The sequence below is a fragment of the Ceratotherium simum genome, chromosome 1, assembly GCF_057802395.1.
Source record: "Ceratotherium simum simum isolate JZ-2026a chromosome 1, ASM5780239v1, whole genome shotgun sequence".
NCBI lineage: Eukaryota > Metazoa > Chordata > Mammalia > Perissodactyla > Rhinocerotidae > Ceratotherium > Ceratotherium simum.
The window spans coordinates 104,105,898-104,130,904 of record NC_141900.1 but is presented as its reverse complement, the minus strand read 5'-3'; the positions used below and the strand labels follow the sequence as shown (position 1 = coordinate 104,130,904).

General features: G+C 56.2%; 1 protein-coding gene across 2 annotated transcripts in view; it reads left to right on the top strand.

The window, feature by feature from the left end:
- Positions 1-10,274: 10,274 nt before the first annotated feature.
- Positions 10,275-25,007, top strand: part of KCNH2 (potassium voltage-gated channel subfamily H member 2) — a 33,678-nt gene continuing 18,945 nt past the window's right edge. The window contains exons 1-2 of one of the 2 annotated variants that reach the window (XM_087432959.1): positions 10,275-10,679; positions 13,488-13,718. In XM_087432959.1, coding sequence (XP_087289085.1) covers positions 10,604-10,679; positions 13,488-13,718 — 307 coding nt within the window. In that variant the 5' untranslated portion in view covers positions 10,275-10,603. The remainder of the gene's footprint in view (positions 10,680-13,487; positions 13,719-25,007) is intronic. The other variant, XM_087432957.1, reaches the window with a different exon arrangement.

The following is a 25,007-nucleotide window of genomic DNA, read 5'->3' as shown; positions in this document are numbered from 1 at the left end:
GGGTCAGGCTGGTGAAGATGATGGGTCTAAGCAGGGCCATTCTCTGGCCACAGGGAGGTGGGGACAGTTGAGCTGCACTGATGCACTGATGCAGCTGCACTGATCAGCTGCACTGACGGCACGGGGCAGGGCAGGCTTGAACTGATGTGGACAGAGGGAGCCATGGCAGGGGTTTTAGGAAGAGGAGGGGAAAGTCAAAATAGAGGCAGGAGAAGTCAGAGGTGGGAGCTTTCCTCACAGGGACATTTTCCTTCTCCTACTTCTCCTGGGGCTGTGGCCGGCATCGCCCCACGTGTCCTAACTTCCACCAAGAGACTGGTGTTCCCCACAGTTTGTGATTCTTCTGCCTCTGGGATCGGACTCTCCCTTCCCTCCCAAGGGCCCTGCTTGGTTCTGTCTCTCTTGGTACCTTGCTCTTTGTCAGCCATCCCTGCGAGGGCGTTAAGGCGTATGCCCCTCAAGGGCTTACTGTTCTTCTCAGCAATTGCATGTTAAAGAGTAATTTCTGAAAAAACAAAATTTTCAAGACCCGCAGAGTGGACATCCACTGATGGAAAAGAATATTAAGTTGTGGGATTTTAAGCTGGAAGGGGCCTTGGAGAGAATCTGTTTGGGAGCCCAGCCCCTTGGTCCCTGACAGTGGCTGTGTTTTCTGCCACTGAGGAGGCCGGCCCAGACCCCAACCCCTCAGCCCTGGTCAGTGAGGATGACAGACCCTTCTGTGGGTGAGGAGCCAGTCCTCTGGCTCTTCCTGCTCCCTCAGAAGGCGGCAGACCTTGCTCCTGCCTTCTGCTTAGAGCAGAGTGCTGTGTAGGGCTTGAGGTGAGATGCCCTGACCTTGGGGGAGGGAAGCCCTGGGTCTGAGGGGTATGTGGGGTTGTGGGGGCTGTGGAGGGTGGCGGGTGACGGGAGCGGAAGGCCCTGATTCTTTATAGCCCAACCCGGGGTTGTTCAGTGTGAGCTGGAAGTGCCCCACCCTCCCCACTACGAGCAGCTTCCTTCCTGCCTGCTGGCAAGGGCTGGGTGGGGAGCAGAGGGGAAAGGAGGGAAGGGAGGGGAGAAGCAGGCAGTGGGGGAGCAGCCCTCTGCAGCTCAGGAGGCCTCTGGCCTCCTCAGGATGTAACTCATGCTGCGTCAGGAGGTTGGGAGTGGAGAAGTTTGCTCAGCTTCCAGATTGCAAGGCGGGTCTAGACATTTGTGGAGGAAATTTAGGCAGGGTCTGTGCTGTTATAGGGCTCAGGCAGTGAGAGGTATTGCCTGTCTGAAAGGGCTCTGGGCTGGCACTGGGGAGCCTGCGAGCAGCCCGGCCCTTCTTGAGGAAGCCACATGGGGGCAACAGAGAGCTGAAGAGAAGTGGCGCAAAGGCCTGGGCTCAGACACCCAGAGACGACAATGAGACCCAGGATGAGCGAGGGCCACAGTGGCGCGTGCCTCTGGGCCCAGCTGGGGTGGTGGGTCCCCACTAGCCTTCTGGGACCCTGAAGTGGTTCGTTTGCATAAGCCTGAAGCTCCTGATGATGGCTCTGTGACCACCCCGCCCCCAGAGGAACAGGAGTTCCTTTTCTTGGGAAACCTGCCTGCCTCTGCACAGACCACAAGGGGTATGGGGATCTGAGGGTGCAGGGAGCCATGTCCAGCACAGCCCGGGCGGGGGCATCAGGCGCTGTGGCTCCTGTGAGAGGATGCAGGTCCGGCAGCTGCTGGGAGTCGTGGGCAGGAGTGCAGGGACCCACCCTCTGGTGCTTGTAGGTGCCATCCCCGTCCACAGGTGGGCTCCTGAGGGCACGTGGGCCCTGGTAGGGAGACTCTTCTGCCGCCGGGCCCTCAGACTGGTAGGAAAGTCACCGGGCTGAGAGGCCTTTGAGAATCCTAAGACTTTGCCCTGGGAGTGACAGGTAACTGGGCTTCTGGGAGGTCCTGGGGAGTTCGCACTAACTTCCTGAGGGAAACCTGAGTGTCTCCAGGCCTTGATTCTCCTTGAGGTTTAGACTCTTCCTAGAACCACGGCCCTGAGCAGATTCTGTGCCTGTGCGGTGCGTGTGTGTAACCATGAGTATGTGTGAGTGTGTATGGATGTGTGTGAGTATGTATGTGTGTATATATGTGAGCATGTGTGTGTGTGTGTATGTATGTGTGTGTATTATGTGTGTGTTTGTATGTATGTGTGAGTGTGTATTATGTGTGTATATGTGAGTGTGTATGTATGTATGTGTATGTATGTATGTGTGTGTATACGTATGTGTGTATGTATGTGAGTGTGTGGGAGTGTGTATGTATGTGTGTATATGAATGTATATGTATGTGAGTGTGTGTATGTCGGTGTGCATGTGTGTATGTGAATGTATATGTATGTGAGTGTGTGTATGTATGTATGTATGTGTGTGTATGTGAGTCTGTGGGAGTGTGTATGTATGTGTGTGTATGTGGGTGTGTATGTGAGTATGTAGTATGTATGTGTGTGTATTTATGTGTGTGTATGTGTGTGTGTGTAAACACACATGTGCACGTGCCCATGGGCAGCATGTCCTGGGGCTCCCTCTTTGACCTGCCTCCTTATTTGGTCCCTGCTCCTCCAAAGCTAATTTGGACAAAGAACATCAGTGTAGATATGAGTGTTTTTGCATCCATGGGGACTTGAAATTGTGCTTCAATCCTGGGATCCAGAGTGAAAACGAGGAATTTTGAGGGTCGGTTGAGGTGTCCCAAATGATGACCTTGGGGGTCCCTGTCTCAGGCCATGCAGTCCTTACTTATAAGGCCACAGTTGTCAGGGATCAGTCTGACAAGCCCTGCCTCCTTCCTCCCTCCCCCTCTCCCTCTCCCCTCTTCTCTCTTTCAATCCCTCGGCTGGCCCAGTTTCCTGGTGTGGTTGCTGTGGTGCTGGGTCTCTTGGGAACCAGGGCTCTGAGCATCAAGTGTGCCCAGTATGGAAATTCTGTAGCAAGCATCACTGGGGATTGGCTGAGCAGAGCCCCTTCCCCCTGCCTTTCAGGTGCCCCGGGCAGGGGCCAGGCCCTCTCTCCAAACCAGGGTGGGAGGGAAGCCTTTAGATCCATCTACTGATTTGTGAGATATGGAGAGCCTGATCCCAAACCCTGAGGCACCAGCAGTCATTGTGCTCTTTTTCCTGTCCTCCCAACTGGGTTATAAGCCTCTTGAATCCCAACGATGAGCAAATGAGACGTTCCTGGTATATTTGCTGTGGATGATCTGGACCTTTCCTGGGGTTCCCATTCTGTTGTTTGGCTTCCTAAACTGCAGCCCAGTAGGAACTGGCGGACCCCGGTTCCTGGAGGAGCCTGATTTACATGGTGTTCTGCCTCGTGGATCCAGAAGGGGGAGCTCTCTAAGCCTTGTCTTTTTCAGGGGAAAAGATTTCTCTCTTTCGGGACATTCTGGGCCCCTGCACCTTGATCCACCTCTGCTGTCACCTTTACACCCTCACCAACTTTACCTTCCTACAAGAAGCCCCCACGCTGGACTGCTGTTCTCCAGAGGGATGAGGATGAGGTGTCCTGACAGCTGTTGTCAGCTCAGCCAAATTCTCCCTCAACCCTGCTCCTTTGTAAAGACTTTCCTTCCCTTTCCAGTGGAAACACGCTCTCTCCCTACTCTGAAGTCAAAGCATTCATAGTCTGCACCACTTCTTGGCACTTGGGATCCAGGACCATGTGACTTCTCTTGTTGGCTGCCGTTATTGGTATTTGGCGCCTGTAATATTGTCTATTCATGTGTAAGCATCTTTTCTTGGCAACTAATTGCAAACTTTTAAGGCCTGGGGGCTGAATTGTATGCCTTGTATTTCCCTAGGGATTCCACACAGGTTGGAGCACATGGAAAGTGATGGATAATTTTTTTGTGAATAGATTGGGGAGAGGACAGAGTCGGAGATCTGGTGATCCTGAGTTCTCTTCTCCAGTCCTTAATGTTGGCTGATGTTCCATGGGGTGGGATAACTACCCTTTAGGATATGGAACTAGTGTTGGGTTAGCATTCCCATGCTCATCCCCCCACCCAGGCTGGTGTAGGCTCTGAATTCTGCCTGATGAGTATAGCAGAATGAACAGGACATGGTTCTGGAGAGCTGACATAGCCACCTCTGTATCTAGAGCTCTTTGGGTCTTCTGTCCTCTCTCTGTCTCTCTTTCACACACACGCATGCACACGTACACACACCTTGAATTCCCGATTTCCTATAGCTCTTGTTATATGTGGTAGATAGTCCCTGGCCTGGCCTGGTGAGTGTGGGGAAATTACTTGACTAAGAACCAGGAGACCTGCTTCTTGTCCAGTTCTGTTTCTAACTTGTGGCATGACCTAGAGGAAGGATCTGAGCTGCTCTGAATCTGTTTTCTCATCTACAATATGAAAGTGTTCACTTCTGGCTCTAATATTTCATAAAACAACAGAACTCCCCAAGGAAGGCCCAGGAGTTAAAAGTGCAAAGTTCAGGGGAGGCTTCATATCTTTTCCTTGATGACTTGTTTCAGGGTGAGGGAGGCAGGCACATTCTGGACATATGGCAGTGGGACCTGAGGCTTCTTAGTACCGATTGGCAAAGCCAGCTCTTGCTTCACTACATGCTGCCTCCTGGAGCTACTGTCCAGTTCCAGAAGCACTGTCATGGTTTGGGGTGATTATTTAATTCACTGTGTCCCAAGGAGGGCCCCAGTCTCGGTCACCCGAGCTGCCCTCCGTGGTTTCCTGGCGAGCCTGGCAGAAAGGGCTTTCAGCACCTTGGACAGAGACAGAGCTCCAGCCCTGCAGGACCTGAACAGCCAAGAGAGCTTGGGATCTCCTGCCAGGCCAGCCAGCTTCCCTGGCAGAGTGGCACCAAAGTGTGGTTTGCTCCTTAATATTTTTCAGTCCCTCAGAGACATCCTAAAATAAAGTGTCCTAGTCTCCCTTATAATCAGAATACCCCTCCCCATCAGACCCTCCTACACAGTAATTCTGGAGCTTCTACTTGCTAAGTTCTGAAGCCTCACTTAAGCCCCTTCTGGTGTCTCAGGAGGCTGAGCCCCACCCTTAAATCAAAGGGACAGATGGCTGTTAAGGTTTCAGGCAGAGGAAACTTAAACTGACCCCTCATCTTTCTTATTTGGTGGTAAGTAGATCCGTGGGAGGACTCCATACCTGACCCCTACTGAGATCTTGCTTTATGAAGATGCTCCCTCCCTTCCTCTGTGCCTGAGAAAACCCTTACCATGCAGGAGGGCGCAGCCTTCCCAGGAAGCCCTCCTGGCTGCCCCAGCCCACTCAGAGCCCTCCCTCCTCTGGACTCCCTGCATGTATTGTCAGTAGCACAGTGTCACACCAGACTGTTTTCAAGACATTTCATGCCCGTTAGTTCTCTCCCCAGTTAGATTATGAATTCTTTGCAGGTGGAGTCCATATTCTATGTCTGTTTGCTTTCAGGAGACCCCACAGTGATGAGCACACAGCAGTGTGGAATGGGAGGCTGATAGGTCTGAGGGTCTTCTCACCTGCCCTTAAGGGTCTCCCACTCCACTTATTTTTAGTCTGAAATAAATATCCAGGGTGCTATCTGTGGAGTAACTATCGGCCTCAAGGACACCTAGGATCAGAGAGCAGAGGCAGGAGGTAGAGGTGGAGATGGGTATTACCATCGGTGGGTGGGCAATGTGGTTGTGTAGAGTTAAGGAATCACTCACTCTTGGGGCTGGAAGGGATCTCAGAGATCATCTTGTTTGATCTCCTCATTTTACAGGTAAGGAAAGTGAGATTTAATGATCCTCCTAAAGTTACACAACAAATGGGCCCCTTTCCATTGCCTCTGACCTGGTTCAAGTCTTTGATATCTTTCCCCCGGTCTACTGCACAGCTTCGTGTGGCAGATTATATTTTTCCAAGATGGTCGTGCCAATAGATCCCATCACACATGCTTTTCTTATGATATGTCAGTGACATTCCTCCATTGAGAGGTGGTGGTGTATGTTCCTCTGTTTGAATCTGGCAGGCCATGATTACGGCAGAGGTTATTTTATGTGACTTTCGAGGCTAAGTTATTAAAGGTGATATAGCTGCTGCCTGAACCTCTTCTGGGACACTTGCCCTTGGAACTCAGCCACCATGCCAGAAGGAAGCCAGGCAGCCACGAGGAAAGGCTTCATGTCGGTGTTCTAGCCCCAGTCCTAGGTGAGGTCCCAGCTTACAGCTAGCATCAACCACCAAATGTGAGTGAATGAGCCTTTCGGTCCTGAGTTGAGTGGAGCAGACACAAGTGGTCCCAGCTGAACCTGCCCAAATGGCAGACCCATGAGCAAAATAAATGCTGTCATTGATTTAGGTCACTGAGGTTTGGGATGGCTGTTATGCAGCAATAAGTATTCGAAACACCTCATATCTGCCTCAGTTTCTCCTAACTATTATACACATTTCATTAATTCAACAGACCCTCATTAGATACCAACTATGTGCTAGGATCTGTACAGAGACAGACATGAGTTCTGTATTCATGGACAATACATTTCAGCTGCCACTGCTGTTCCTTTGTGCACAGAATAAAATCCATACTCCTCAGCCCTCTACTAATGGCTCTAGCCTATTCCTCCACTGACACCTCACCAAACTGTTTTTTCCCCAGACCTGATCTCCCTTCCCCAGTCTCTATGCCTTTGCTCATGTTGTCCCTTCCAGCTACAGTGCTTCTGCCCTGCCCCCTCTCCACCTTCAAGGACCTGCTCTGAAACCTCCTCCCCTTGAGAGACTCTCCAGTTGAAAGTAATCGACACCTCCTTGTAATCCCACAGCACTTACAGCGGACTGTACAGTAGTCTACCCATCGCCTGCCTATCGCCTCTCAAGCCTTGGTAGACTGTGAACCCCTGGAGGAGGGGTCCTGGCTTATCCCTCCTGTCCCCCCACAGGGCCCAGTACATAGGAGCCCCCCAGTAAACATCTGTTGATGTGACTAGTAGCAGAACAGGAATTAGAAGTCAATTCTCCTGAATCCTAGTCTCTAGCACCTTACTTGCTTCTTTTGACATCACCATGGCAGGGAAGAAGTCCCACAAATGCTGGGTATCACAGGGTGGGAGAAGACTTTGGTTATGGGCGGGGGGTTGACAGGATTGCTGCGTGCGGAGCTGCAGACGGCAAGGAGTAGAGGGAGCTCTGGCTTCTGACTAGGAGTGAGGTGGGACCCCCTCTCCCTTCCTTCCTTCCCTTCTTGCTTTCAGCAAGCCCTGAGCACCCACTTCTGGGTGGTTTCTTTAATCTTCTTCTCCTCCAACTCCAGTTCATATCTGAAAACATCTCTCTTCTCAGGACCCAGTTGCACAGAAAAACAAGGCCCCACTGTGCAGTCTAGGCTTCCCCTTGCTCTGTGTTCCTCCCCCCAGGGTTTCTGAGGAACCATTCCTCCATAAGCTGTCTTTCCTGCGCCCATCTGACTGGAACTGCCTCCCAGTCCCCAGTGAGTGTCACTCACTCTCCTGGGCCTGATTTTGGCTGCCTTGCCTGGCCAGCTCCTTGGGGGTCCACAGGGGCAGGCTTTAATTTCTTTTTTCCTCCCAGGATGTCCTGGCTCAACTCCTTCAGACTGAGCAGGAGTAGAGAGTGGGGTGGGCAGGATGTTTTCCGCAGACTTTTCTCCCTAAATTGTCTCTTTCTGGGAGCTGGGAGGAGCCTGTGTCTCACTGTTGGGACAGCCTCTCCCTCCCCTCAGTCACCAGTGGGGACAGTCCCTGCAAAGGCTCTGGAAGCCTGAGGTGGGGGTGGGGTGGTGTCTGGTTGCTCTGGGTATTACAGTTGAGCCCTTTCCTCTTCTCCCTGACCTGGGGGTAGTGGTGGTGGGAAGGTGGTGGCGGAGAGGCTTCTCCATCAGCTCATCTCTTGCCCTTTACCTCTTGGTGCCTGGCATCTGTGGCCCCGGGAAGGATGCCTCTGGGGAGAGCTTGTCCCCATCTCACAGCCTCTCTTCCTTGTCCCAGTCCTGGGCTGTGGGGTGGCTCAGGGGGACTGCCTTCAGGCTCTCCCTTCAGCCTCTAGGAAGTCAGAAATCTGCATTCGGCTTTGCCATCTGAGTGTGTGTGTGTGTGTGTGTGTGTGTGTGTGGCGATTATTTATCTCTTGTTAGCCTGAGGGAGCAGCTGTCTCCTCCCCTGCCTCTATGCCCAGGTGAAGGGTTACTCTGTGCCTGGTCTCTTCTCTTTTGGGAGGATCAAGGGTCCCTCTGATTCCTTCGTCCTCCCATGGGATAATAGCAGAGGCCTGTCCCAGGACCATGGGTACCCGTGTGGACAGCTGGCCAGACTACACAAGTAGCCCCTGCCCTTCAGCCTGGCTCTCCCTTGCCCTTGGTCTGTAGAGGGCATGCCACATTGTCCCTTTCCATTTCTTCTCTCCCCACGCCCATTTTCCCTGCAGGCCCTTTCTCACATTCTCAATCCCTTGACCTGAGAGGGAGGATGCCCCACTCAAACATGAGCCACCCTGGACTCAGGTCAGGCAACCCAGCATCCGGTGGGTGGCCTCGGGTGGGGGGGGCTGGGCCCGTCGTAGACTGGGTACTGGGCCTGTCCACCCAGTACCCAGATGGATTGATGTGCCTGATGCCAGGTCACAAAGGAAGGGTAGTCTGTGCCACCAAGAGCCCTGGGCATCTTCGAGTGCGAGCGAGGAAGCCGCCGGAGGTGGCGAGGGCCGAAGTGATGACTGTACAGGCAAGAGCCTCTGGTCTTTTTTAGCATCAGCTGGTGGAGCCACCTCCTTCTCTCCCACTGGCTGCCTCCCTGAGTCACTGCCCACCCACCAGCAAATAAAAAAGGGGTGTCATCTGCTGGCCAATGGCCCCATCTGGCCCCAGTGTTTGCATCTTTTTGCTCCTGTGTGGAAAGTGAGAGTCTGGGTAGGGTAGTCTAGCCAAGACCTCTTCCTCTGGGCCTTTCTCCTCCCAGACTCTGCTTCCTTCTCTGCCCTTTGTACCTCCCCTCCCCCCACATCCCATGATGGTTCTCCCTGGTGACAAGACCCACCCCCTTGCTCCAAGGACAGAGGCAGCTGCAAGCCCTCAGGGGCCCCCACATGGCCCCATCCATCCAGCCGGGTCTCTGATCCGGGCAGCAGGGGAGGGGACCCAAGGCCGGCTGCTCAGCTACCGACTCCTCCCCACCCGCCAGCTCAGCTGTCATCACCCGCCTTCCCGCCCTGGCCTTCCCGGGGCCCTGCCTGGCTGCTTTGGCCGGGGCACACCGCACTCCAGAGACCCTCACTCGAACCCAGGCAGGCGGTGGACAGGCAGCGGGCAGACACCCTGCCTGCCCTTGAGCATCCTCAGGCCTCCTTGCCTAAATAAGGGAGCTGCAGCTGGAGCGAGCCAGCTGGCCGGGGGGAGGGGCCTGCCGCTAGGCCAGGGTTCTCCGAGGGGCTGGGCCGCCGCAGCGCCGCAGGGCCCCGAGCCCGCCGATTGGGCCTGCCTGGCTGGCCCCGGGCTGCAGAGGGAGGGCGGGCCGCTCATACAAGGGGATCCCCAGGCTGGAACCTCGCGCTCTGGGGCCTTTCTTTGATCCTGCAGCTAGGAGGCCGCAACTCCCGTCAGAATGTCCCTCTCTGTGCCGGAGGGCCCCGAATAACCCTGGAGAGGGCTGTGTGTGTGCGTGCGTGTTGGGGGGGGGCGCCCCTGCACTGGGTGCGTGCCCCTCCTCAGTCTCACCCACTCTTATCTCAAATCTCGGCTGGCCTGAGGCCTCCAGATTGTCTTGCCCTTCATTTCCCGGGTCTCTCCTGACCCAGGGCTCGTCCTCCCAGGGACCTGGCCTCGCCCGTGTCACTTACAGCAGGCACTGAGAGCATGCTAGTAGCAAGCTGGTGCCTGGCGTGGTGGGGGACCAGGGCATAAGGGACCGGCCTTGTCCCTTCAAGTCAGGTTCCTCAGCCCTTCCAGTCCAGGGGTAGGGGCGGAAACCCCAGGTCCCCCCTTGGCCATCTCAAGGCAGGCCGTCGCACCTGTCCTCAGGGTTCCACTACCTAAGGGTCCCTTCCGCCTCTCGGGGCCGCGAGTCTCGGGGGCTCCGGGCCTGAGCGAGGGGCTGGGTGGGGGGGAACCCTCGGCGCCTTCCAGCCAATAGGAAGGGCGGGCGCGCGGGGCGTGAGGTGGGGGGGAGAGGGCGGCGCTGCGGGCGCGCGGCGGGCGGGAGGGGGCCGGGAGGCGGGGGCCGGAGCCCGAGGGGCGCGCGCCGCGTTAACCCTTGCGCGGCCGGCCGAGCCGCAGGCGCAGCCGGAGCCGCGGGCGCCGGAGCGGCTGGCGGCGCGGCTGGCGGGAGCCGGGAGCCCCGCGCTCGGGCGGGCGGAGCGCAGCGCGGGGACGCGGCGGAGCGGGGCCCGCGGCTCGGCGGGGGCCGGCAGACAGGTGTGCGGGCGGCCGGGCGGCCCGAGCTCAGACGGCTCCAGGCCGGGCCCGCGGTCCGGAGCAGGGAGCCGAGCGGGGACCCCGCGCCCGCAGCCCAGTCCCGGCCCCGCCCGTGCTCTGCCTGGCCGCGGGGTGCGGGGATCACGGCTGGGCCGGGCCGCCCGAAGCCTGTGTCGGGCCGGGCCGGGCCGGGGTGGGTGGGTGCCCGCCCGGCCCGCCCATGGGCTCAGGATGCCGGTGCGGAGGGGCCACGTCGCGCCGCAGAACACCTTCCTGGACACCATCATCCGCAAGTTTGAGGGCCAGAGTGAGTGGGGGAGGGGCCGATGGGGAGGGGGCTCTGGGGGCAGGCCGACCTCTCCCGAGTGTGGATGGGGGGGCGTGCCCGGGCCGTGTGCATCCGGTAAGTGCGAGTCAGTGGGGGCTGGTGGCCCTAAGTCGCTGGCCGGGGGTCGCGGGGTCAAGGCTTGGTGCTGGGGGCCATGGGCTTGGGGCCAAGGGGCCTGGTGTTGGGGCTCCTGGTGGGAGGCTCAGCTCAGGCTTCCAGGATCGGGGAGTGTGTGTGACACCCTGAGTGTGCAGGGAAGGGAGGTGGGAGTGTTCAGGTCTCCCTAACTCTGGGTGCCTGGATGTGGATGGGGCTGTGTGGGTGCAAGGACAGGAGAATGTATGTGGCCCCAACTGTGGGACCCTGACAGACGGTGCATGTGGCTGTCTTGACAGTGTTGTGAGAGACTGCAGGCCAAGCAGGCGGGGTCATGCCTAACCTGCTCTTGGGTGTGTGGGGTGTGTATGTGTCACCCATGAGTTCTACCTGCATGGGCAGGGGGAGGTGTCTTTGACAAGGCTACAAACTGTGGGCCCTGGGGTGGGAGGGGGTCACAGGCTGAAGCTGGGCTTTGAGGGTCTAACAGGCTCGATGCAGTGTTCCCATATTGTTGATTTTCCTGTCCTGAGCCCCTTTATGGGGACTACCCCTAATCCTGGCCTGGTAGGGGAGGCTTCCAGAAGTGTCCCAGACTAGGTGAATGTTCTGGGCGTGGGCGTTTGCACCCTCCTGGCATGCATGTGTCTGTCCCATGCATGTGCCATGGTGGGTGTGACTGCCAAGGGCCCTGGGAGCGGGGAGTGGTGACATTCCTTGCCCATGACCCTGTGAGCACAGGACAACGTGTGCTTGTAACCGTGGCAGGGGGAGGAAGGGGTCAGTTCGGATGGGCAGCATTGTCTAAAGCAGAGGAACAAGACGATCCCGAGGGGGAGGAGACTGACATGGTCAGAGGCCGGGGCTTTTCTTCCCACAAGCTCCAGGAGGCTGGCTAGGCACAGGAAGAACCTGGGCTGGGATCTGAGGGCCTGGCTTCTTGCCCCAACTCTGCCACTGACTGCATGTGACCTTCAGTGACTCTTCCCGGTTGGTCTCAGTTTCCACATCTGGGAAGGAGGGGGCTGCCAAAGGGGCCTTTCAGGTCCCTCTGTCCTGGTATTCCAGAAGCTCATTGAGGGGGGTGGGGGTGGGGCCTGCCTTCGAAGAAACTCACTCTTCTTTCTGGGCCTGGGAGTGGGGTCCAAGTGGTTTTTCTTCTCCGAAGCTGGTGTGTGGCTGGTACTCTGGACTGCCCTGGACTCAGGTGGAGATGGAGGCTGTCAGGGGTCTTGTCAAGTGACAGGGAGCCCTGACTCTTGGGGTTGATGGCTGCCTGGGAGTTTTGGGGGGCCAGGGGAACTGACCTAAAGATGACCCAACTTCAAAAAGTCACTTCCTGGAGGCCAGGGTAAGGGAGGGCCAGGAAGGCAGGAGGAGGCCAGTTCCTGGTGGCCCAGCCTGCCTCAGGGAGCTCTGGGTGCTGCAGCCTGGGCCTTGCCCATGGGATTGCCCTGGGCTGCAGCCTGAGGGCTGTGCCCATTGGGAAGGGAGGGGGCAGAATTCCGACTGCTGCTGAAAGCCCCAGCATTAAAGGCCAAAGTGGCCGGAAACTTCTGTGTTTATAAAAAGCTCTTATCCCTGGAGCATCTTCCCTGGCACAAGCTGGGGCGGCTGCTGCCCGCTGCCTGCTGCTCACCTGCCAGCCTGATTCTTGGGGCAGACGGGGAGGGGTGAGCCAAGCCTAGCTGAAATGGGTCCACTGGGGCACCTCTCCTTGATGGGGCCAAACTGAGGCAGGCCTCACATCCCTGGGGGAGGTCCCATTTCCTGGGTCTGTCTGCTTAGAAGTGGGCCACTCTCTCAGGCCCCTCCCTGGGCTTCAGGGATTTCCAGAGTTTGGAGCTGTGGGTCCCTTTCCTTGCTTCCTATGACCTTGGACTTCTGCCTGTGACTCTCAACTTATTTCCTCACCTTCTGCCAGACCTAGGTTCAAAAGCTGGCTCTGTTACGTACAAGCTGCAAGCTGTGGGCATGGTTCAGAACTTCTGAGCCTTAGTTTCTTCGTCTATAAAACGAGGATAATGATCCTATCTTACGGGGTTGTCAGAGTATTAAATGAGAGAAGGCGGAGGTGCTCACGGGTAATTCCTTGCGCCCACTCCCCAGCCCCTGACTGCTCTTGGAAGGGGCACGGAAGTTCCGGGAGGTACTGACCTGGAAGGGTCCGCAGATACTTGGGGGAGTGATTTCCTAGGGATCCCCGGGGTAAGGAGTGCTCAGGGAGCGCCCCACGGTCTAGAGAGCGGGGGTCAGGAAGAGAAGCCAGAGAAGCCGCTGCAAAGGGAAGGCCGGCCGCCATCTCTGGCCCTTCCCAGGCTCCCTCTCCAGCCCCAGTGTTTATTCCTCCGCCGCGGCTGCTGACACGCGTTGCTGACACCCGCCCAGGCTGGCCTCGGCCCCGGGCGCGGAGGGGGCGGCGGGCCGCTGGCAGCCTGCCCGGGGGAAGCCAAGCAGCCAGCTAGCGGGCCCGGCGGGGGAGGGGGCGCACCGCCCGGCCGGGCCGCCGAGGCACCTGTGTCTGAGCACAGCTGCGTTCGCCCCCTGCTGGGGGACCCCGTCCCCGCTGTGTTCCCTGAGGCGGGGAGTCCCCGGGCGGGCGGCTGTGTGTGACAAGATAATGCGTGGAAGGGCTGGGAGCCCCTGAGGCAGGGGTCCCTGCTCACGTGCCCGCTCATCCCCGCCCCCCAGGCCGCAAGTTCATTATCGCCAACGCTCGGGTGGAGAACTGCGCCGTCATCTACTGCAACGACGGCTTCTGCGAGTTGTGCGGCTACTCGCGGGCCGAGGTGATGCAGCGGCCCTGCACCTGCGACTTCCTGCACGGGCCGCGCACGCAGCGCCGCGCCGCTGCGCAGATCGCGCAAGCCCTGCTGGGCGCCGAGGAGCGCAAAGTGGAGATCGCCTTCTACCGGAAGGATGGTAGGCGCGGGCCGGGGCGGGGCCGCGGCGCGCGGGGGTGGTGGGGGGTGGGGCGGCACGGCGGGGGCGGGGCCAAGAGGGTTGGGGGGTGGGGATGGGGGTGGGAATGGCCGGAGCCCGGGTGGGTTCGCTGGGGGCGTGACCCCAGCTGGGGCCCTTGTAGTGGGCCAGGTGGGAGGCGCAGGCTGGGCGTTGGGGTTGCTGGGTTGGGTCTCTTCTCCTCACACACTCTGGTGGAATGGTTTTCTGGGTGGCCAAGGGGCTGCTTGGCTGTGGTTTGGGCGCCTCTGGTTCCTTCCTCTCTGGGCAGATGTGAACACGTTGAGCTAGGTGGGCTGGTGTTTGACGGGGCCAGGATGGCAGGTACGTGCGTGGACCGAGGTCATACAAGGTCAGGCTGGAGGCTGGGCGCTGGCCTCCGGCCACAGGCCTCTAGCTATCCTAGGGCAGCCCCTGCCAGCTGACTGGCCTGGGGCGATGTCACTGAGGGCAAGGTAGGGGAGGGCAGCTCTGGTTGGCTCTCTGCTGCTCCTCTCCTGCCCCCTCTTTCTTCTGCACTTCAACTGCACCTGGCGGGCGGTTTGTGCCTCTCCCACAACTCAGTTCCCTTTGTCTCATCTTCTGAGCGTCCAGCCTGCCACCCCCTCCTGCGCCAGGTGTCTCTGCTCAGCCACTGCCTCCCAGCCCAGCTGCTCTGGGCTTCCGGAGAGCTGATAAACAGAGCCCTGGGCGGGCCTGCTTCCAAACCACTCCTGACCTGGGGGGAGTGAGCTCTGCTCAGGGAGGGCAGTGCAGTAGGACTTTGGGGTGCCAGCAGGTATCAGAGGGCTGGGGAGGCGGCCCCAGAAGGCGCCACTGGACTGCCCATGGGTGCCCAAACGCTGCTACTCACCAGTGGGTATCTGACAAGCATGTACTGAACCCCTGTGAGCCAGGCACAGCGCAGGGGTCTTGGAGATAGAGCAGTGAACTAGACAGATGAGGTTCCTGCCTGCAGGGAGCTTCCCTGCTGTGGACGGCACTCTTTCCCTCCCCCTGGGGGTAGGCTAAGTGAGCCAGCAGCCCCTGTATGTCCTTGTCCCTGTGTCTGGGAACCTCCCCTGCATGCTCAGGGTTGGCTGAGGTTGCCCTGTAAAGATTGCATCCCCCAATGACCCTGCTTTTGCAGGCATGCAGAGCCTGTGACATCACTGGACAGCATTAGAGGGCCACTGGCATTGGGGCATTGTGGAAGAGGGTTTGCTCACAGCAAACGGGGGTTCTGGCTGGGAGGCAGGGGCTGGGAGACTAGATGCAAACTCCAAAGGCAGGGCCTTCTGTCTGGTTTTTCACTGATGTCTCCCCAGAACCTTAATCAGAGCAGATCTACTTCTGCATCTGCCTGGCTGTCTAGTACTGGCTGACCTTGGTGGGTGGCTTCTGTGTGCTGGACACTGGGCTGAGTGTTTCTTTCACATTATCTCATGGAATCTTCACAACAACCCTAGGAGATAGATACTATTTTTATCGCCTTTTTATAGATGAGGAAACTGAAGTTCAAAGAAATTAAGAAACTTTCCCAAAATCACACAGTTAGAAAGTGGCAGAGCTGGAAATGGAACCATGTCTGTCTGATCAGAGCCCTACCCACTCTGCTCTGCTGTCATATGTTAAAAATGACACCAAATAGTTACAGCTATACCTGTATACTGCATATTACTTTATGTACAATTTTATTTTGAAAGTTGGCAAACCATTGGTTTATGAAAAGTCCTGGGTTCAGGTCTAACTCTAGAAATGATGTAATATGGGACAAGTTGGGTACTGCCTTGAGCCTGTTTCTACTTCTGGGATAATGTGCCCGCTCCACCCCTTGGCCACAGAGGCCTTGAGTGCTTCTGTCTTCACTGTAGTGTGTGTGGGGAGCTGGCCCTTCGTCCTGCCCCTGGCTGGCTCCTTTGGGAGAGGATGGCCATGGGACCCCTTCTGCAGAGGTGTTATCGTGGAATCTTGGTGACCCTGAGGATCACTTAATCCAGCCCACTCGGGTTACAGATGGAGAAACTGAGAAGCAGAGGTCCAGTTACCGGCGAATCAGTGGAGGCAGTGGGACTGGAACCCAGGCCTCCTGGCCCAAGTACGAGCTTTTCCCCCTCCCAGTTACTGCTCCAGGTAGGGCTGCGACCCAGAAAATCCTATGCCAGCTGTCTCTGCCTGCCCCCTTCTCTACTGCCACGTAGTTTCCATGGGGATCAGGTATCTCCTGTTGGCCAACAGGCTGGTCTTGGCCCTCAGGTCATGTGGGTCCCCTCTTGTCCTGGCACTTGAGGCCTAGGATGTAGACAGATTTCCTCCACCTCCCCTCCCTCTGCCTTGAAACACTCAGTCCCTTGGGCGGATCCCTGTGGCCTGACCTGGGCTATGTGTGTTTGCACACGAGCTCACACCTTTATGCATGGGCAGAGTAGGGAAGCAGAGGCGAGGAATGCCAATGCCACCTCTTGTTTCTGTCCAGGCCTTTCTCAGGGTCTCTGCTGGGGCCAGCCGCAGGGGTGTGGGTCCCTAGGCTTCAGCCCCAGGGAGGTGGGTGGCTGGGAAGGAGGCGGGGCGTTTCGCTGGCAGGCGCCACTGCCGACAGCTGTGCTGTGTCGGTGCCTCTAGCCCAGCTCTGTGCAGTATCAGGGCCTGGAGCCAGACAGCCCCGTTATTTAGTTGCTGGGACTGCTAGGAAGTGGGGAGGCCGGACTGGGGGGCTGTGGGCTGTAGGGAGAGACACAAGGGGCCAGGGGCTCACTGGCCCTGTGTCTGTGCCCCTTAACGTCATGCCCAGGATTAAGGTGGAGTTGGGAGCAGATCCCCGCAGCGTGGGGCTGGCAGGTGGTGGCATCCCTGTGGGCCGTGGGGCCTCGCCTCGGCAGCAGGTGCTGCTGGTGCACACCTGCACCCCATGTCGCCATGGGGGGCTGCGGGTCCCTCGCAGTGTGGCTCTTCCTCACTCTCTCCCCTCCTCTGCCAGGCCTCATGGAGGTCCCCTGCACTCTGTCCCTTGCGTTCTCTCTGCTCTTTGTTCCCACCTCTCTGCGCCCCGCCTCCCACAGTGCTCAGCCTGTCTGCCTGTGCCAGGGGTCTCTGCTCCTCTCCATCTCCCCACGTCTCGGCTGCCTGCCTGCCGACTCGACTCTCTGTCCCCTTGGTCTTTATCTCCTTCTCTCTGCATCTGTCTCTCTTCTTCCCTCCCTTCAGCACCCCTGAGCCTTCTTCCTTGCCTCTCTCCCTCTGCCCTGGTGTCCTTCGCCCCTCTGGGCTCCATCTTGAAGTCTCTGTCTAGCTTCCCATACCTCTGCCTGTCCTGGCCTGGTCTCCATGTCCCTGTGTCCCCGGGAGGATGTGCGTGGGTGGGGATGGGGGTGTCTCTAGGGAAGAGTCTGTCAGCTTCTCCATTCCAGCTGCAGGCTGGTTGCCATGGTAATAGGGTCAGAGGGCCCCCACTGCAACAGCTGAGCTGTGGGCTGGGGGAGGGGTGGAGATCAGTGGGCCACCCTGCTCCCCAGTGCCCCCAGTGTCTGTGGGGAGCCAGAGCCGCAGAGGTGGCCCCACACTCATGGTCTGTGGTCTCCAGACTCAGACCCCAGCTTCTCAGGTGCTTGTGCAGGCATATCTATCTGGCCCCAGTGACATTCCACACACCCCAGGCCATTTCCACGTCTCCTCCCTGTCCGCTGAAAGCAGACTTCTCTCTGTGACACTCCTACACTCCCCTTCTCCATCATGGCCAACCCTTCCCCCAGCTCAGATACCCATCCCCTCCGTCCTCTCCAGGCTGTGGTCCTCAGGCCCCCAGGCCCCCATCAGTCTGGGTTGCTGGTAAAGGAGCCCCTGGGTATGTTGAAGTCGGGCAGGAGGGTCAGACAGGGGCTGGTGCCTACATGTGTTCTTGAGATGGGAGCAGACCAGAATCATCCCCAGGGGAACAAGGTTAGACAGAGGTAGCACTTTTCTCTGGGAGCAGAAGCCATGCGGGGGCTCCTTCCACCTTGGGCCCTTCCTGTCAGGGCCTGGGGCAGCGTGGAGACAGCAGCAGGTGAGAACACCTGTATGGGTGGCCAGGAGCAGGCCCCAGGGCCCTACCTCAGAGCCCAGCTGCATTCCCCACCCAGCACTTTCCCTCCGTGGCTCCAGGGAGGGGTCATTCCTGAGAAGGAGCAGGGTGCCCTGGCCTGCTTGGGGGTTCCTGTCCCAGCACCACCCTGGGGGCGAGGCAGGCCTGCCAGGATTGAGTGGTGTCGGCCAGTCCTGGCAGACTCTGGGGTCTGGAGAGTGTTGGGAGGGCGGCTCCTCCATGTTGTGTCTGCTGTAGCCCCCGGAGAGGAGCTATGTAAATATTTGCAGAGAGCCGGCTGGGATGGGAGTAGAGTTTCATGGTGGCCTTGGGATCTGGGGAGGGGGCTGTGGGCAGCGGGAGGGCCAGCGTGGAGGGTGAGACTCAGCCACTTTTCTGCCCAGAGGTGGCTTCCAGGGTGATGTGTTGTGAGGTTCCGAGAAAGCCCTTTCACGCTTGAACAACTCCTGTGAGGGTGCCTGAAATGCCTCCATTAGAGAACCTTTCTCTTGGGCTGAGAATGAGCTTTTTTCTTTAAAAACACATTCTCTCTCATCACCCCTTCCCTGTATGCAGGGAGAAACGTGGAAATATCTAGCCCTTAGCGTGAGGGAGTTTAACAGAAACTTTCCTCCCTGACATGGGGAGGGGGGTGGGAGGCAGCTGGGACAGGTGATGAGTATGGGAGAGGGTCCGCATGAGCTGCTGTCCCCCTCACGTCCCCTCCTGTCCTTAGTCCAGGGGCCCATAGAGAACTCCACGCTGTGAACTGTGGTTGGCCTCGAATGGTCCTCTTTCCGTTTTGGTCACACGTCTACTGGACTAGAAGCACCTTGAAGACCAGGCAGTGTCTTCTCCTTGGCCCACCATCTCCTCGCTCACTGTCTGCAGGAGGTTGCCATGTCTGACTTCCCCACTGGATTGTAAGCTCCAGGAGGGCGGAGAGCAGCCTGTCTGTTTTGTTCTCTGTTGTATCTGTGTGTCAGGTGCATAGTGGGAGCTCAGTACATGCTTGCTGAATGAATGAATGAATGAATGAATGAGGAGGGCAGTGTGCAGAAGCCTTGTACTGGGAGTCAGAGACTTGGGAGTGATTTCTGGCTCAGTTAGAGACTTGCTGTGTGACCTTGAGCAAATCACTTCCCATCTCAGGGCCTCAGTCACTCCCTCTGTGGAATAATTGAATGCTGGGGCTGGGAGGGGGCTTAGAGGATGGGGGCTGTCAGGGCCAGAGGAAGGTGGGCCAGGGAGAGGTGGCCTGCGGTGGCCACTGAGAGAGCTGGGAGTCCTCCAGCCCTGCTGTGTGTAGGGGATGTTGTGGGGTGCAGGGAAGGCCTCTGGGGACTCTCAGCCTCCCCCTACTCAGAGGCCTGGGTTGGGGAGCAGAGCCGGGGGAGGAGCTGTGGCCACTGCACCACCCGCGCTCACAGGCACACTGATTGTGGTTGCATTCAGAGTTTGCAGGCTGGGACGCATGCTTTATGGCAGTGACCCTCACGGCCCTCTAATAGGTAGGCCTCTTCTCTATCATTTTACAGGAGGGAAACTTGCTTAGAAAGGCTAAGGGGATTTGCCCATTTTTACCCAGGTGGTGGGTGCCTGAGTGGGAACTCGAACCCATTTTTCCTCTTTCCACTCCAGAGCCCTGCCCAGCATGGAACATAACCACACAGGCTATCTTGCCCCAGAGGGCCCTTTTGGGGTGTGATGGGCTCAGGGCCCCAGGAAACTTGGATTCTGAGAGCTGCAATTCCTCATAACACCTGTCCTCCCAGGTACTGCTGGGAGAGGTTCCCCAGATAAAATTATAGATGCTGACAAAGCAGCATCAAGTGCCAAGGCTGTTCTGCTCGCCCTCAGGCAGGGCGTCACCTAGATGGCCGCAGGTCCTGGCCAACTGTGAGAAGCGAGCCGACCCAGGGCCTCAGCATCCCTGTTCTCTAGGGTGCTCCCTGCTCGCCCTGCACCCTGCCTATAACCCCTGCCAGCCACTCCCTCTCCCTCCGCAGGCTTCTGCTGGGCCTGGCTCCTGACTCTTCCCCCAAATCATGGAAACTGTGGTATTTGTGTTATTGTTTTTTTTTTCTCTTTCATTTGATTTTTTTCTTTTCCTTTTGATCTCGCTCCCCAGTCCCATTACCCTCCCCTTAGGCAATCATTCAAATGTACTTCCTGTGAAAGTGTTGCTTCCATATGTTCTTGCAAAGTGTGTATTTTGTCTGGATGCATAGGTTTAATTTATGTAAATGATATTGTGCTATATATTGTATTCTGGTGTTCACTTTTCTTACACAGGAGTATGCCTTTAAGTCCATCCAGGTGTTATTATTTTTTTTTTTTTATAGATTTTATTTATTTTATTTTTCCCCCCAAAGCCCCAGTGGATAGTTGTATGTCGTAGCTGCACATCCTTCTAGTTGCTGTGTGCGGGACTCGGCCTCAGGATGAACGGAGAAGTGGTGCCTCGATGCGCACCCAGGATCCGAACCCGGGCCACCAGCATCGCAGCGCGCGCACTTAACCACCAAGCCACAGGGCCGGCCCATCCAGGTGTTATTTGACATCTGGTTTTAGCTTCATATTCTGTGGTGTGCACCCACCTCATTTTACCTGTCCCGTCTCCTGGGGAGGGCCCTTCAAACTGTCTCCATAAATAATGCTGCAGTGGGTGTCTTCATTGTGGCCCCTTTTGGACTCACATGAGGATGTCTTTGGGAGGCATCTCCAGGAGTGGAATTGCTGGATCGCGGGGTATGTGGACATTGATTCAGCCAAATATCGTCAGGTTGTACCTCAGCCTGGCTGCACTCATCATCACCCTCCTAAACAGAGCGCCAGATTCTTCTTCCCTCGGATCTCTGCCACACCTGGCAGTATCCAGCTTTCTAATTTTTGCCAATCTAATGGGTGAAAGTGATATCTTGCTGCTTTAATTTGTATTTCCTTGATTTCGTGTGAGTCTGAGCATCTCTTGATAGCCTTCAGGGTCACTTTCCTGTCAATCACCTGCTCAGATCCTTTGCTCACGTTTCGGATGAAGCCACTGTCTTTTGTTCTTATTGATTTGCAGGAGCTGCTTGTGTATTCTAGAAATACAAATGCATCCAGTTAAGTATCTGATGTGTATTCTGGTTATTAATTCCTGTTGAATCAAGATATTGCAAATATCTTCTCCCATTCAGTCATCTGTTAAATTTATTCAACAGAGATACTTAATTTTCATATAAACAAATTCATGGATTTTTAGCTTTGTTTGTGCTTTTGACATTTTGTTTAGGAAATTCTTCACCATCCTGAGGTTGCAAAGGTCTACATTTTCTTCTATTATCTTAATTGTTCTACCTTTCTCATGGGTCTCAAATCCATCCTGAGCCTACCTCTGTCTGTGGTGTCAAGTAGGGATCAGGTTGTATTTTTTTCCGTGTAGTGAGCCAATTTCCCCAACATATCAAGTAAACAGCCTGCTCTTTTCCATTGATTGGTGGGGCCTCCTTTATCGTAGGTTCATTCCCATGTATCTGTGGGTCTGCCTTTGAGCTCTCTGTTTTGTTCCAAATATTTATATGTCTGTTCTTGCATCAAAACCACATTAAAAAAAAAAAACAAAACTATGGCATTTCATGTGTCTTAGTATCTAGAAAGGCAAATCTTCCCTCTCTGTTCTTCTTTTCAAAGGTTGACATAGGTATTTGAAGACCTCTCTTCTTCTTTATAAACTTTAGAGAAAGTTTATTGAGTTCCTGGAAAGAAAAACTCCACTAGAATCTTGATTGGGATTAGATTGGTTTTATAGATTAATTTGGGGAGAATTGACATCTTTATAATATTTGTCCCATCCAGGAGCCTAGAGTGTCTCTGCATTTATCAGATCATTTTTGTATCCTTTATTAGTTTAAAATTTTATTTTACTTTTTCCCTATAGAGGCCTTGTGTATTCTTGGTCAATTCCAAGAGACTTTATAGTTTTTGTTGCTATCATGAAGGAGATCTTATTTTTGACTACCTATTCTAATAGCTTTATGCTGGTAGAGAGAAATATTATATATTTTGTGGGCTGATCTCATATCTGGCAGCCTGGCTGAACTCTCTTATTAGTTCTAATTGTTGATCTGTTGATTTACTGGTTCTCCTGGGAGATGATCCTGTCATCTGCAAGTAGTGCTGCTTTTCTCTGTTTATGTTTGGGTCATTGTCATATTTTTTTTTTTTGCTAGGAAAGATTCGCCCTGAGCTAACATCTGTTGCCAAGCTTCCTCTCTCTTTTTTTTCCGCCCCAAAGCCCCAGTACATAGTTGTATATTCTAGGTGTAAGTCCTTCTAGTTCTTCTAGGTGAGCCGCCGCCACAGCATGGCAACTGACAGACGAGTGGTGTGGTTCTGTGCCCAGGAACCGAAGCCAGGCCGCTGAAGTGGAGCATGCTGCAATTTAACTACTAGGCCATCAGGGCTGGCTCTGTCATATGTTTTTTTTTTTTTTAAAGATTTTATTTATTCATTTTTTTCCCCCCAAAGCCCCAGTAGATAGTTGTATGCCATAGGTTCACATCCTTCTAGTTGCTGTACGTGGGACTTGGCCTCGCGTTGGACGGAGAAGTGGTGCCTCGGGGCGCGCCCGGGATCCGAACCCGGGCCGCCAGCATCAGAGCGCGCGCACTTAACCGCTAAGCCACGGAGCCGGCCCCATCTGTCATATGTTTTGATGCTGGAATGTTCCATCTGACTTTTCAAGAGGCTTTCATGTGCGCTTGTATTTGTCTGTTGGAGTGTCCCGCTGCCCTGTGAGGTGGGCGAGTCAGGGAGGGATTATGACTCTCGGTTTAATGGTTGAGAAGCTGTGGCCAACTGGGTGACCGATGGGAGAGCTGGAACTGGGATGGGGCTCTCTCAGGGTGTCCCCAGGCTCTCTGGGGTGTGCTGGGAGCCAAGATGGGAGCACAGTTCTAGACGCTTGCAGAACCCTGGAGGAGGACAGGGACCCCAGGTTGTCCTCTGGCCGACTGTGGCTCCGTGCATCCTTGCGTGGGCGTCCCAGTGAGGAGGGCTAATCAGTGTCTGAGGCTCAGAAACACCACACCTGTGAGGCTCCTGCTTTGGCCCCTCATCCTGGATTCCTGGGCGGTCAGCCTGCATGTTCCATGCTGACTGTTGACCAGATTTAACAGCACTTCGGTGAAGGACACCACCTTGATTCCCATGGTCATTCTGACTGCTGTATAGACTCAGGATGGGTTTGAAATGGACAAATTCTATTGTTAAAGGACAATCAGTGACCCTGGATCTGAAAGGGAGCTTAGAGGGTGGGGAGATGGTCCTGTCCACACCTGCCATAAGCACAGGTCACCGTCCTGAGTCCATGATCAGTCCTTGGACACTTACTTACCCAGTACCTCCCGTGAAGCCAGCCCAACCCTGGCCTTAGGGTTCCGACTCTGGGGCGAGGGAGGATGCTCACCCCAGAAGCCGGTGTACAATTATCTCCTAAATCAGGGATACAGTTCTACAGGAGTGCTCAACGAGAAACATCCATGTGGTCCTGATGGGGCAGTCAAGAAAAGCTTTGTAGAGGGGATCCTGCAGGGCCTAGAGGGATGGGAGAAGTTGGAGGGGAGAGGAGTGGGGGCCATGGGAACGGGAGGATGGGGTGAAGCTGGGGTGCACGGGGCGGGGGCGGTGCTGAGGCCAGCCTGCTTGGGACTCAGCATGTCTGTGTGTCCAGGGATGGGAGGCTCAGCTGGAAGGGCAGGCCGAAGAGTGTGATGTGGTCGGGAACAGGGGATTCTGAAGGATTCTGAGGGGACAGACTCCAGGAAGTAGGGGGGAGGTAAAGGAGGCCACTTGTAGTGGCCTCGGGGAGGATGGGAAGGAGAATGTGTCCAGGAGAGAGAGTGGCTTTCCGGCATCAACATGGCCTTCTTTCCCCTTCCAGGGCTTCTGGGGAGCAGGGCATGGGTGTGACTCCCAGTTTATAGACCACGAGGCTGTGTCCCTGGAGGTCAAGTGGGGCTGGGCCCCAGAGCTTTTCTAGAAGGTCAAGTGGGGCTGGGCCCCAGAGCTTTTCTAGAAAGAGCTCTTCTCTTGAGGCTGCCTCAGTGGTCCCGAGGGAGGGTGGTGCAGGCAGGCCACATGCAGTGGGTTTGGGTGGGGATCGGACAACTGCATGGGGGCCCCCTCTGTGGGACCCTCTACATCCCTAGGGAGGTGTCAGGCTGGAAGAGCTGGTGGAAGGGTCTGTCTGGAGGTGCTCCTTTTGTGTGAGTTGGGGGCTCACTGATCATTCCCCAGGGAGTCTGCATCACTCAGCTCCTGGAGGCAGGAGCATAGGATAGATCTCTCTCTTACACACACACACACACACACTCGCGCGTGCATGCGCACTCATTCACTAGCTGGCCTCTCAGGCTCCCCCACTCTGTCCCCTGAGCCTGCAATGTCCCTGGCCTTCCCTAGGCCCCCGGCTGCCCATGAAAGCGGTGTTAGTGACATGGTGGCCCCTGGCCAGGAGCAGCTCCTGCTGCATCTTCCTGTCGCCGCCACCAGGCTAAATATAACCTGACACTGCACAGCCCTGGGCTGCCGCAGAGACAGCCTCTCTGCCTGGGGGCGGACAGGGCTGACTGGAGCCCCAGCCTCCTGCCCTCAGCATGACTTTGGGCCCAGCTCCTCCTGCTGAAAGTGAGGCAGGGAGGCAAGCTGGGCGAGGATGGCTGCCTCCCCGAGGTCACCTTCCCTGCAGGGACCCGGCACCCTGCGTTGTTACAGCTCTGGATGCTTCTGCAAGGCCATCTGTCATCTCATCTGGCACCCAGGGTGGGGATCACTTGTCCCCGCAGTACCCACAGGGAGTCTGAAGCTCAGAGAGGTGGGTGACCTGTCCACAGTTACACACCAAGAGCCCAGCTTCCTGACGGTTGGGGCAGGTCAGCCCATCTCCCTGGGGCTCCTCCCTCTGCCTGGGTTATTTTTTCTTTCTTGTCCTGGGCTCTGAATTGGGGTCCTGTTGACTCCTTGGCTCAGGAGAGCAGGTGCCAGGCCTGTCTTATTCCTGTTGCCCAAAACGCTTCATATGTGAGTGCTCAGTGAATGTTTGTGGGGGATGAAGAGCCACCCGTGAAGAAGCTGTGATGACACCTCGTTTACAGATGAGCAACCAGAGACTGTGACCTGGGGAACTTGCCTAAGGACGCTCAGCGTCACCTGCAGGCCTCCGCTTG